We start from the raw sequence: 13,690 nt of genomic DNA on the forward strand, positions 1-13,690 counted from the left end.
GTGCCAAGAGCCCCACAGCTTAAGGTGCCAGCCAACATGGAAAAATATTCCTGGAGGGAAAAAAAACAGCCATTCCAAATTTTGTCACAGTAGCAGTATTCAGGGACAGCCTTCAATATGGGGAGCCAACAGATGTTTCAGACTGGACTTCCAAACTGGACCAAAGCCTTGGCTTTTAAAAAAAATCATTTTCTGCTAACTCTACAAAGAAATTTGCACTCTGCTTCAATCTTTATATGAGGATGCTTTCAAGGCAATTACTCCTGAGCAGCTACACTGAGATTTTACTATATGTCATTTTAAATTTTAAATAAATCATTTTAAAGCTCAGAAAAACTTAAATAAAGCACTATAGCAGAGTATCAGCTGATAATTAAGAGATAAAAGAATTTTACATGTAGTCCTGCAGAGTCAAATATAAGAACTAATTCAGGGATAACTTATTTCCTGGCATAAATACAGCTCCCTATTAGAAAGGAAGACATCACAGTCTTTTCACTATGTTCATTCTGGTTAAGTGCCCATGAAGACACAGAGCAGTGAGCCTCAGTGAAGTCTATAGTATGCTAAGTTACTTTAGGGCCCCTCAAGTTATTACTTCAGAACTGCTACCTACATCAGAATATTCCAAACAACTCTATTTACTGGTTCCATGAAAAAGACAGTCTTAGCTGAAGCAGTGTCTCAGAGGGTCCATTAATTCCACGGAACAACTGATTGAGTGACCAAATGACATTACAGTGGGGGTTTCTTCATATTACTGAACCTTAAATGCACTTTTCCTGACATATAATCCATCCCAATAAAGAAACTAGTTAAAGGACAACAAATCTGAGCATTGTTAGAAATTCACTTTCCAAAAGTACACATGACTGTCATATTTCTAATAACCATACAAGAAACAAATTTCTGAGTTTGGTTATGTTTTAACAATAATGCACAAGAATGCCAATATAACCTATAGACACCTACTAAAAATGAATACTTACGCTACAGAGGCAAAATGGAGCACTGGCTAAAATGTCTGAAAAACACCTTAACACCCAAACCAAACAGGTGCCCAAAGCCAGAAAGGGGATGGCAAGGTTCCTCTCCCAACAGCTCAGCCACAGAAGAGTTCCAGTATTCCAACAAAGAGGATAACAGCACGTCAGGACAACTCTAAGACAACACAAAGGCACCTTTTCTCTGGCTGCCCAGAGAGAAGGAGGAGATGGTTCCAAGAAGGGAGAGGACCTCGGCTCAGGGTGGGTGGGAGGAAGACAGCTGGCAACAGAGAGATGGCAGAGTTGTCCAATTCCTTTTCTGTTTTCTCTGCAAAGAAGAATGACTTTTACCCTAGAAATGACTGAGCTAGAGTTGATGTAGAATACAAGTAAGAAGATGGTGAGAAAACTCGGCTGCCCTTGAACCCAAGTCACTGGGCCCATCCCTTCAGGACCCACATTTAAGTGCACAGCTGAGTTAAGAGTCAGTGACATGTGAAAGATCATGGAAAGCAGGAGAGGGCCTACAAAATTTGAGAAGCGTAAATGTCCCAATTTTCAAAAACAGGACGAGTACAAAATCTGAAAACTCTAGGCCACTCCTGATAAAATTCCAGATCACTTCATTAAAGCTGTTGTTTGTCTTTCATTCTGGAGGTGATTCCATGACTTAAAAGTGAATTGGATTTAAGTGAGGGAGGGCCGTGCAAAGTCACCAGCCTCACTTTCTCCTCCGAAGCCCCAGCAGTCAGATATAGATCAGGAGGACTGGAGATGGGCCTGGCACCATTAAAGAGATGGTTGGTGAACAGCTACAAAAGAAAGCCACAGTGATGACAGAGCCAACTTGGCTCCATCTAGGGCAGGTCAGGCCAGATTAACTTCATTTCCTTTTCTGACAGGACTGCTAAACTGTAATGAGGGTATGCGATGGTTAGCGTTCACTTAGCTTTTTAGCAAAGCTTTTAATAAACCATCTCACGCTATTCTTGTTGAGAAGATAGGGATAAGTGGACTAGCTGACAAGAAGTTTAGATGGATCCACAACTGGTTAAATGACAAGACTCAAAGAAAAGCTGAAAATGGTTAGGATGGCTCCAGGGATCTGCACTCAGCCTCGTGCTATTCATCATTTTTATTCATGACCTGGACAGAGGCATAAGATGCCTTCAGCCATAGCACTAAATGGACAGAGGCTCATCAAATCTAGAAATGATGCAGAACTGGGAGGGAGAGCTAACCTAATGGATGCCAGAGGCAAGGTCCAAAAAGAACTTGAGAAACACTGGACTGAACATAAGATGAAATTCAACAAGGATAAATGGAAAATTCTTGCATTTGAACACACACAAAAAAATCAACTACTCAAGTGTAAAATGGAGGACATGTGGAAAGGGCAGTTATTCTGAAAAAGATCTGGGGGCTTTAGTGGACTGAAAGTCTGATAAGAGTCAGCAGTGTGATGGGGCAGCCCCCAAAGCTAGTGAGACTTTAGCTGCATGAAGAAGAGGATGGCTTCCAGGAAAAGGGAGAATCCTACTAGACAGACTTCATTAGGCTTCTCCTGGAGTACCGTATTCAACTCTGGATGCTACATTTTAAGAAGCATATTGATAAGCTAGGCAGTGTCCACAGAAGAGCAGCAAGGGCTGTGAAAAGCTTTGTGAGTGCATTATCACCAGAAGGCCAGTTGAAGGAACTGGGCATGTTTAGTCTGGAGCATGAAAGACCCAGGGTGTACAGGATAGCTGTCTTCAGTATTTGAAGGGCTGTCATACAGGAGGGAAGAGAGCCGTCCAGTTAGACCCCAGAAGGTAGAACCAGATGCAACAGGCGGAAGTCATGAAGAGGAAAATTTAGGTCTGATGCCAGGAAGAACCTCTTAAAAAGTGGAGCTGTCCCCCAGTGGATAGGCCATGTTAGCAGGGAGCAGTTTCCCTCAAAGGAGGGCTCCAAACAGAGGCTGGCCAACCACTTGTCAGGCATGTTACAGTGGGAGTCCCTTTCTTCTATGGGGTGGACCAGATGGTCCCAGAGCCCCCTTACTACCTGCCTGAAAACTCTGTGATTTCTAAGTCCATGGAAAGAGCACAGTATGTTTGCTTTGAGTAAGGATAGATCCTTCCTAAAAACGGACAATTCAGAAGACTAATGCTGACGACTGGCCCCCACCTCTTGGCAAGGAGCAGTAGACTAAGGGCATGGAATAAGGAATGTATTTTCAAACACGGCCAATGCATTGATTTGGTTCCCTTAATTATACTTATTTATTATAGAGGACGGCTCTATCAGGGCAGAGGACAGAAGGGTTATCCATGGGAAATGACAATGATGTTAAAAAAAAATCAGTAAAACATTTCTAAGGGAAAAAGAAAGGAAATCTACAGACTAGACTGATACACAGCCTTATTCTGCCTGAAGGAGGAATTCCATCTTTCTTTTTTTTAATATAAATTTATTTTTAGTTTTCAACATTTACTTACACAAGATTTTGAATTCCATATTTTCACCCCATCTTGCCCCTCCCCCACCCCACGATGGCATGCATTCTGAATAGCCCTTCCCCTAGTCGCCCTCCCTTCTATTTCTCCCACCCCTTCTCTTATCCCCTTCCCCTTCTATTTTCCTGTAGGGCAGGACAGATTTCTGTACCTCATTTCTTGTATTTCTTATTTCTCAGTTGCATGTGAAAACATTTTTTTTAAACATGTATTTTTAAAAACTTTGGGTTCCAAATGTTCTCCCTTCCTCCCACCCTCACTGAAAAGGCAAGCAAGTCAATACAGGCCATACATATGCGGTTATGCAAAACGCTTCCATATTAGACATGTTGTGAAAAACTAACTCTATTTCCCTTAATCCTATCCGCGCCCCCCCCCATTTATTCTATTCTTTCTTTTGACCCTGTCCCTCCTCAGAAATACTTCCTTCTGATTACTCCTTTCCCAATCTGCCCTCCTCTCTATTATTCCCCTGCTCTCTTGTCCCCTTCTCCCCCTATTTTCCTGTAGGGTAAGACAGTTTCCATACCAAATTGAATGTGTATGTTATTCCCTCCTTAAGCCAAATCCTGTGAGAATAAGATTTCCTCATTCCCTCTCACCTTCCCCTGCTTCCCCTCCACTGTAAGAGACTTTTCTTTTCTGGTTTGTTTGGTTTTTTTGTGAGATAATTTACCCCATTCTACCTCTCCCTTTCTTCTTCTCCGAGTATCATCCTCTCTCATCCCTTAATTTTATTCTCCAGATATGACCCCTTCATCTTCAACTCACCCTGTGCCCTCTATCTATCTATCTATCTATCTATCTATCTATCTATCTATCTATCTATCTACCTATACATACATATAATTTTTTTCCAACTACCCTAATACTGACAAAGGTCTCATGAGTTATAAATATCATCTTTCCATGCAGGAATGTAAACAGTTCAATCTTAGTAAGTCTCTTATGATCTCTCTTTCCTGTTTACCTCTTCATGTTCCACTTGAGTCTTGTATTTGAAAGTCAAATTTTCTATTCAGCTCTGGTCTTTTCATCAAGAATGCTTGAAAGTCCTCTATTTCACTGAATGACCATTTTTTCCCCTGAAGGATTATACTCAGTTTTGCTGGGTAGGTGATTCTTGGTTGTAATCCTATCTCCTTTGGCCTCTGGAATATTATATTCCATGCCCTGGTCCTTAATGTAGAAGCTGCTAAATCTTGTGTTATCCTGATTGTGTTTCCACATACTTGAATTCTGTTTCTTTCTGGCAGCTTGTAATATTTTCTCCTTGACCTGGGAACTCTGGAATTTGGCTACAATATTCCTAGGAGTTTTCCTTTGGGGATCTCTTTCAGGAGGAGATCTGTGGATTCTTTCAATTTCTATTTTGCCCTCTGGTTCTAAATATCAGGGCAGTTTTCCTTGATAATTTCTTGAAAGATGATGTCTAGGCTCTTTTTTTGATCATGGCTTTCAGATAGTCCAATAATTTTTAAATTCTCTCTCCTGGATCTATTTTCCAGGTCAGTTGTTTTTCCAATGAGATATTTCACATTGTTTTCTAATTTTTCATTCTTTTGGATTTGTTCTACTGTCTTGATTTCTCATAAAGTCACTATCTTCCAATTGCTCTATTCTAATTTTTAAGGAAGTATTTTCTTCAGTAAGCTTTTGGACTTCCTTTTCCATTTGGCCAATTTTCTTTTTAGGGCATTTTCTCCTCATTGGCTTTTTGGACCTCTTTTGCCATTTGGGTTAGGCTATTTTTTAAGGTGTTATTTTCTTCAGTATTTTTTTGGGTCTCCTTTAGCAAGCTGTTGACTTGTTTTTCATGATTTTCTTGCATCACTTTCATTTCTCTTCCCAGTTTTTCCTCTACTTCCCTTACTTGCTTCTCAAAATCCCTTTTGAGCTCTTCCAAGGCCTGGACTGATTCATATTTTTCTTGGAGGCTTTGGATGTGGAGCTTTGACTTTGTTGTCTTCTTCTGGTTGTATTTTGATCTTCTTTTCACCAAAGTAAGATTATAGTCTGACTCTTTTTGAGGTTTGCTCATGATCCCAGCCAACTACTTGAGTTTTAAACTCTTTGTTAAGGTAAAAGTCTGCTTCCAATGCGGTGAATGTACTGTCCCAAGCTTCGGGGGTTTGTATAGCTGTTTTCAGAGATACCTGTAGGGACCTGTAAATTTTCAGTTCTTCCAAGGTGGTATGATAAGGGTTGAGGTGTTTACTCTTTTCCTGGCCTGAGCTCTGGTCTCTGAGTGACCGGCCACAAGCAGTCTTTTCTCTCTTGGAACTGTAAGGAGGGTTTCCTCTCCACTGCCACCACAAGCTCCACCGCGCCAGCACTCCTCCTCATCCCAGGACCGCCATCCAGAACTGTGACCCGGATCCAAGCACAGGCAAAGCAAGAGATTCCTGCCTCAGCACCAGCAAAGAGATCCCTGCAGTCCCCCTCTGATCAGCCACCTGATTCCCCCTCAGTCTGTGGGCCAGAAGCTCAGGACACAGCCACCGCCCCAGCACCCGTGCTCTGCGCTCTGGAACTGGCTCTGACCTAGCTCTTCTTTCACCACAAAAACAGACTTTTCCCACTGACCTTCTAAGTTGTCTTTGGTGTTTGTGATTGAGGAGTCTGGAAGCCACCACAGCTGCCTGTAATTCAGTCCTCTGAGGCCTGCTCTAGGTTCGCTGTGGCCTGTGCTCCTCTGCACGCCCGGCGCAATATGCCTTTCCGATCAACCATCCAGGCTGTCTTGGGCTGGAAATTTGTTTTACTCTGTCTTTTTGTGGGTTCTGTTGCTTTAGAATTTGTTTAGAGCCATTTTTTTATGGGTATTTGGAGGGGTTTGGGGGAGAACTCAAGCAAGTCACTGCTTTCACGCTGCCATCTTGGCTCCACCCCTTGGAACTCCATCTTTCAATCAAATTCCATACTCTTTTTTTTTTTCAAGGCAATTGGGATTAAGTGACTTGCCTAGGGTCACACAGCTAATAAGCATCGAGTGTTTGGTCTGAGGCCGGATTTGAACTCAGGTCCTCCTGATTTCAGGGCCAGTGTTCTACCCACCGTGCCATCTAGCTCTTCTCCAAATTCCACACTCTTAAGCACTGGCATTTCTCTACCTACACTGTCACAAGCCCTGCACACAAATTTTCCCTAATGCAAAACCTTTGAGGATTCAAAGAAATGCTTTTAATGAATTACTAAAAAGAAAATAAATTCAAGAAGGACAGACTGAATGTGAACTAATAAAATCTAAACCATAAAGAAGTAAATATTTTGTTTTGTTTAAAGCAAAAACGTAAAACATATTAAACAATGTAAGGCAAAAGAGAGATTTTGGTAGTACCTATACCTGTCGCGTCTTCCATCTCGGGCATTACTGTGACTATAACTTGTGCACAGTTTACTGAAGGAAACCAGTTTCAGATCAAGTTCATTTTCAAGCTGTCGGGCCTGTTTCCGGAGATCTTTAACAGAATTTGAAAAGCAAATAATAATGGAGAGTTATTAGTAAAAGTACAAAATGATATGACTAAAATATTTGGTTTTTTGGAGAACTGAAACACTGAGTATATCTTCAAACTATGAAGACATGTGACTGGAATAGTCATTCTTTTCCCCAGTTAGATGGTCCAGTAGATAGAGCACTTGCACTAGAGTCAGAAAGACTTGAATTCAAATCTGGCCTTGATACGTACTACCCATGTGACCCTGAGCAAATCACATAACCTTTGTCTGCCTCAGTTTCCTCAACTGTAAAATGGGAATTATCAGAACACCTACCTTCCCAGAGTTATTATGAGAATCAAATGCAAACAGCTAAGCACAATTCCTAGCACACAGTACATGCTTAAAAATGCTTGCGTCCTTTCTTCTAGTAAAAAAAAATTTCAAAGGAAGGAACTAAAGATAATAAAATCAATCTTTTTTTTTTTAATTTAAAATGTGATTAAGGAAACAACGGCCTAATTGGTCTACATTTTAGGCAACTACTAAATTAGTCCTCTTCTATGGTCACTTTATCCTGTATACTTGAGTTTAAGCAGACCCTGTCACTTATAATTAGCATCTCTGAAATTAATTTCATAAGGACTTGAGTCTCTACCATACAATTTAGCAAATACTGCCCTTATATTATTCATTTTTTAATTAGCTTTAGGTTTTTCTCCCCAAATAAACTGTAGGTCCCTTGCGGGGAGGAAACATGTGCCCCAAATAGCTTCTAGCACATAACAGGCAAGTAATAAATCCTTGTAGATCAATGCATCCAGCAAATCCTTATTAAGAAATATTTTAAACATCCATAATCATAGTGAATAAAGTTTATAACCAATTAATCAAATATTTTAAAACACCTGTTTTATGCCAGGTACTGTTAAAAAAAAAAAACCAAAGTAAAATATATGTACACACTTGGCAAATACCCTACAGTTCATTTATAAAAATTTGTTTTGTCCCTTAAAAATTTAAGTGGTTTTGCAAATACATCTAAAAACATCAAAGTACAAAGTTTCTATTCTGAAAAGTCAGTCAGTAAATATTTATTAAACACCTACTATGTGTCAGGAATTGTGCTGTAGGTGTTGGTGTACAAAGACAGACAAAAGAGAATTCCTGCTGTCAATGAGCTCACAAGTCTAATAGGAGAGTTGACATGCTAACAACTAACCTACATGACACATACAGGATAACTTGGAGATCATTTCAGAAGGAAACAGCATTGAAGGGTGAAATGCAGAGACAGAAAATGGAGTATCTTGTTTGAGGAACAGCAAAAGAGGCCAGTGTCACTGGACTGCAGGGTCACAATGGGGTTCAAGGTATAAGAAAACTGGAAAGATTTTGGTCAGGTTATAAAGGGTTTCGAATACCAAATGAGGATTTTATATTTGATCCTGGAAGTGACAGAGGGCCACTGGATTTTACAGAGTAGGGGGAATGACATAGACCTGCACTTTAGGAAGGTCACTTTGACAGCTGAGTATGGACAGAACAACCAGCAAGCTACTGCAAGAGTCCAGGGGATGAGAGCCTGCATCAGGGTGGTGACAGTGTCAGCTGAGAGAGAGAAGTTACAAAGATTCAACCAAAAGGCCTTTGAATAGATGGCGCGGATGGTGGGGAAAGAAACTGAGTAGGTTACAAGCCCGGATGACTGGAGGGATCGCTGGTACCCTCGACTGCAACAGAGAAGTTAGAAAGAGGAAAGGGTTTGGGGGGGAAAGACAGTGAGCTCAGTTCTGGACATGCTGAGTTTAAGATGGCTAAAGAACATCTAATTGAAGATGATTAATAGATAGTTAGAGATATGAGACTGAAGGTCAGCAGAAAGATATGGGCTGGATAGAGATAACTGAATCCATGGGAGCCAATGATATCAGCAGGCAGAATAGTAAAGAGGGAGAAGAAAAGGACCAGGACAGAGCCCTCTGGGACACCCATGGTTAGCAGGTATGAGCCGGACCCAGCAAGAGGAGAGGTCAGATGGGTAGGAGGACCAGGAGAGAAAAGGAGACAAACCATTCCAAGTTTTAAGCTGTTAGAATTTGAGTAGTTCAAAAACTTGGAATCTCGGTAGGTCAAAGCAGCTCTGACCCACTACTATAATAACCTAAACAGCAAAACTCTTTTAGAATAAAGTCATGACTCTAATTGCCTTTGACAGAACAAGTGAGCCACTGCTCTTACAAAATGATTACCCTTCCATGTAGAAGCAATGCAATAAAGCAGATACTTCAGCATCAGACTTACACCTGAGACAAATCTCAACACTAAATCCAGCTACATTTAATCATCAACCTGAAGCCAACCCCACTTAAATATCAGGTTCCTTCAGAGAAAAGACGGTTCTACCGATAGAGGAAACACCCTCTTCCAATGCAGGTCAGCACTGTTGCTGCCATTGAAGAGAATTACCTCAACAGCTGAGAGGCCATGACTTAGTGCCAACCTAGGTCTTCCTGGCTCCAAGACCATGTATGACACACTGCTTCTCATGCTCTTTCCTAAGACCTCGCTTTAGTGCCAAGGAGGAAGAGTGATGGAGGAATAAGTCTCACTTCTGTTGTGTATCCAAAGCCTGCTAGACTGTGCTGAGCTGATCCTCACAACCTGCAGAACACTAGGTGTCCGAACAAGCCAAAAGAAAGCAAAGAATGACGTCTGGGGTACAGAGTTGAAAGAAAGAGGCGCCCAGAGGAACACAAGATCTGTGACAAGGGCTCTTCCACTCAGAATCCAATGATAGGAACGCCTCGGTCTGACAAGCATGATGCTGTTTTCAGCAAAAGATAAGAAATAAAGTCTTTGATTTGAGAAGGTATGTGTCATAATCCTTTCTCAAGTCAGAAACCAACACAAAGGCACGTTCTTTACTGAATTAGTGACTTGTTGACTGAACTGCTTCTGCTTTTTAAAAAAGTGACATTGCTAATTTGCAGAGATAGAAATTACACCTTAAAGAGCGGATTTAGTAGAAGCAATTTTTGGAAGAGGCTGAAACTTTTTTCCCCTAAATGCTCTGATGAAATTGGGTGTAGTTATATTACACAATGCATTACATTAAAAAATGTGAGATCTGTTGAGGAATTTATATGCACAAAGAAAGAAGAAAACAAGGAGCAAAATAAGAGAAATCTACAGGTTTTCTCTGAATAAATGAATGAATGAGTAAAACAAGCTCCTGGAAACTCCCTAAGTAGGCCTTCTGCTTCTCATTGTTGTTTAGTAAGTGAACATATAGAAGGGTCAAAATTAAAAAGACAAACAATGCCTAAAGACTCATATTTCAGTAAATTCTAACATGTATTAGTAATATATGAATTATCCCCAATGGCCAAAGCAATAGCACAATGCACCAAAAATTTTAAAAAAGATCACCTCATAAATGACACTAAAAACACACGTCAGCTAAAAGTGCTTCTTCACTAGCACAGTCTTCAAAAAGGCACTTTGATGCGTGTTCTAAAATAGCTTTTTTTCCTAAGTAGTTTTAAAACACTTCATTAAAGCTTAAGAAGTTGCTGCTTCTTGATAGAAAACACTGAGTATAAGGCTCTGCAAACCCTTCTTCAATCAGATTTCATGAAGATGGCCAAAAATAGTATTCTATTATCTATAATGATGATGATAAAAAAGAGAAGCAGCAGGGTCCAATGGGAAGAGTGCCAGCTCGGAGTCAGAAAGATTTATTTATATCATCATCTTGCCATGTCCTCAGAATGGGCTCTTCAGGTGGGCATTACTAGTATCATAACCCCCTTTTTTTTTACCTGTTTGTGGACTCAATGAGGATTGGGGTGGGAAGCTGATGGAAAAAGATGGGCTGGTTATATATAGTGGGCAAGAGACAACAGGCTGACAGTGTGAGCACTACCGTATTGAGTATGTATTATCCAGATGTCAGGGAAAGAATGGAAGGACCCTCGAACATTGCACAGACCCCCCCCCCCGTGGTGAACTCAAGGGAAGATATGGACCAGAACTGCTGACTGACAGGGACCTGAACCCAGATCTTCATGATTCCAAGACCGTGTCCCTCTGCCTCTCAGGCAGTAATGTGGTGCAGGGGAAACAGCACTAGATTTGGAGTCAAAGGCCCTCAGTTCCAATCCTTGGGAAGCCATACTATGGTTCTCAGTTTCAAAAATCATAGATCTAAAGCAAGAGTTCTTCACCTTTTTTAGATCATGGATTCCATCCTTCTCAGAATCATAATTTTGAAAAAATGCAATAAAATATATGGGGTTACAAAGAAAGCCAATCATACTGAAATACAATTAACAAAATATTTCTAAAGAAACAAGTTTCCTGAACCTAAGTTGAGACCCTGATCATGAGTCATAATGGACCTAAGAGGCCTCCTAGTTCAACCCCCTCACTTTGCAGTTGAAAAACTGAGCCCCTTCCAGTTTTAAATCCATGAAAATTAATTTTCCAGACAAAAAGGCCAATACTGGTGTGAAAAACATGCTTATACACACCCAATTCCCACAGATTCTGTGAAGAGCAACAGAAAAAAATGAAGAGATAAAGGAAATCCAGAGCACGGACTCTTCATCAAAGAGTTAGGCAGATAAATGAAAGAGTGAAAGAAAAGGTTTCATAAGCACTTAGAAGAACTAAGTTCCACACACTGTGCAGGAAAACAGATACAAAGGCTCAATTTGTGTGTGTGTGTGTGTCAATCTTCAAAGGCTTTAAAATCAATGACTTGAGTCAGAGGCCCTGGATTCCAATTTTATCTCTGATGAGTTTTACCTTTTTGGCAAGCCACTGACACCCCCTGAACCTCAGTTTCCTCATTTGCTAAATAAAAGGGCTGACTGGCATGGCCTCTGAGATCCCTTCCAGCTCTACATCTAGGATCCAAAGTCACTCAGCCCTTCTGGGCCTCAGTTTCCTTATCTGTAAAAAGGAGGGGGGTTTAGTCACTAGAAGGCATCTGAGGGCCTTTCCAGCTCTATACACATGGGATACTATGATACTACAATGAGCTGTGATTTATTCTGCCTGTGAGATTTAAAATAAAGTTTTCTCAAAATAAGATAATGCGTGTGGGGAGAGGGTAAAAAAAGTCAGAAAACAGTCTCCACTGACTTTTGGATGGAAGAAAGGGGGAAAGAGAGGAAGGAAGGGAAGAGGGGAAGAGGGAGAGATGATGGAAGAGGGAGAGATGACGGAAGAGATGAAGGAAGAGAGGGAAAAAGGAAGGAAGGGAGAAAATAAGGAAGGAAGGAAATAAGGGCCAGAGGAATGAAAAAGGAAGAAAGAAGTGAGAGAAGGAAGGGAAGAAGAGAGGGAAGGAAGAAGCGAAAGGAGGAAAGAAGGAGGAAGGAAGGAGGGAAGATGGAAGGAAGGGAGAGAAGGAGGAAAGAGGGAGGAAGGAAGGAGGTAAAGAGGAAGGAAGGAGGAAGGGAAGAAGGAAAAAATGGAGGGAGGGAGGGAGGGAGGAAGGAAGGCAAGAAGGAAGGAGGGAAAGAGGAAGGAATGACGGAAGCGCAGGAGGCTCGGCAGCCGCCCCGTCCGCCCGCCCCCAGGCCCCCCCAGCTTGCCGGTGGCCCCCCCGCCCTCCAGCTCCGGACCGAGGCCTCTCCCCCGCCCTCTCCGAGAGCCGCATCCCCGCCCCCCCCCCCCCCCCGCTCCGGAGCCCAACCCCTCCGGGGCGCCCGCTTTCCTCACGGCCCCCCACCCTCCTCTCCTCCTCTGAGGGTCCTATGGCCCCCCGGCCCCGGTCGTCACTCTCTCACCTTCCCAGTAGTTGCTGGTTCCTGCCGCCATCTCTGTTGTCCAACGTCAGCCGGGGCCGGGGAGCACTGAAGAGGAAGAAGGCCAGAGCGTCGCTTCCGCCCCACCGCCCTCATCGGCTCAGCCCCGCTGGCCCGCGCTGGGGCCGATGGGATAGGCGAGCCTCCGAAGGCACCGCCACCTCGCGGTGGGGTGGGGGAATCTGCATCCTGTGAACAGGGACGGCCCTTCGGATTGTACTTCGCACTTTGGACCCAGGGAAGCCTCGGGCTGTGTGTCCCAGCCTCCCCCCCCCCGCCCCCCCACGTTTCCCACACCTTTTTTTTCCCCAGAGCCTCAGGTCCCTTGCTGCAAATCTAGGAAGGCTGGGAATGAAGGCAGGAGGCCCTGGTTTTGACTCCTTCCCTAATAGCTGTGTGGCCCTGGGCAAGTCACCCATCAGTGCCTCAGTTTCCTCATCTGTAAAAGGAGGTGGTTAGACTCTACGGCCATCCAGCTCTAAATCGATGATCTCATGAGGGCTGGCTTCAGAGCCAAAGAGACCTACCCAGCCTGATACTTGTTAGCTGTGTGACCCTATGTAGGTCACCTCTGGTCAGCACCATAAAGAACAGAAAATATGCTCTCTGCCTTAGTAGAGGCCCTCCCTCCTCAGGAGCCTCCTGCATCGATGAAATCACAGGTCCATTCCTTATCCCCCATTCCCATGTTGTGTTCTCAGGCTGAAAGAAAGATCTGTGACTTCCTTTGCAAAATCTGTCAAGTCTTGGGAGTTGTGTGAAGTTCCTAGACATTAAATGATTACCCAAAATTGTGTAGCTAGTAAATAGCTACTAGTAGGGTGGACTGAATGACCCTAAGGTCCCTTCCAGCTCTTGGTCCACAACCCCGTGTCCTAAGTGTCCAAGGCAGGGATGTGAGCGACCTCCAACCCATTCCTCTTTCTACTTTGATGCCTCAACA

At 42.7% G+C, this 13,690-nt stretch overlaps 1 protein-coding gene across 3 annotated transcripts in view; it reads right to left on the reverse strand.

The window, feature by feature from the left end:
• Positions 1 to 12,830, reverse strand: part of GOSR1 (golgi SNAP receptor complex member 1) — a 77,115-nt gene extending 64,285 nt beyond the window's left edge. Inside the window, exons 1-2 of one of the 3 annotated variants that reach the window (XM_020963246.2) lie at positions 12,730 to 12,830; positions 6,834 to 6,948 (exon numbers count right to left, since the gene is read on the reverse strand). In XM_020963246.2, the coding sequence (XP_020818905.1) occupies positions 6,834 to 6,948; positions 12,730 to 12,760 (146 nt within the window). In that variant the 5' untranslated portion in view covers positions 12,761 to 12,830. Of the gene's footprint in view, positions 1 to 6,827; positions 6,949 to 12,729 lie in introns of all 3 variants that reach the window. The other 2 variants (XM_020963245.2, XM_020963247.2) reach the window with 2 other exon arrangements.
• Positions 12,831 to 13,690: the final 860 nt, after the last annotated feature.

The sequence above is a fragment of the Phascolarctos cinereus genome, unplaced genomic scaffold (genome assembly GCF_003287225.1).
Source record: "Phascolarctos cinereus isolate Bilbo 61053 unplaced genomic scaffold, phaCin_HiC Scaffold_5;HRSCAF=322, whole genome shotgun sequence".
Lineage (NCBI taxonomy): Eukaryota > Metazoa > Chordata > Mammalia > Diprotodontia > Phascolarctidae > Phascolarctos > Phascolarctos cinereus.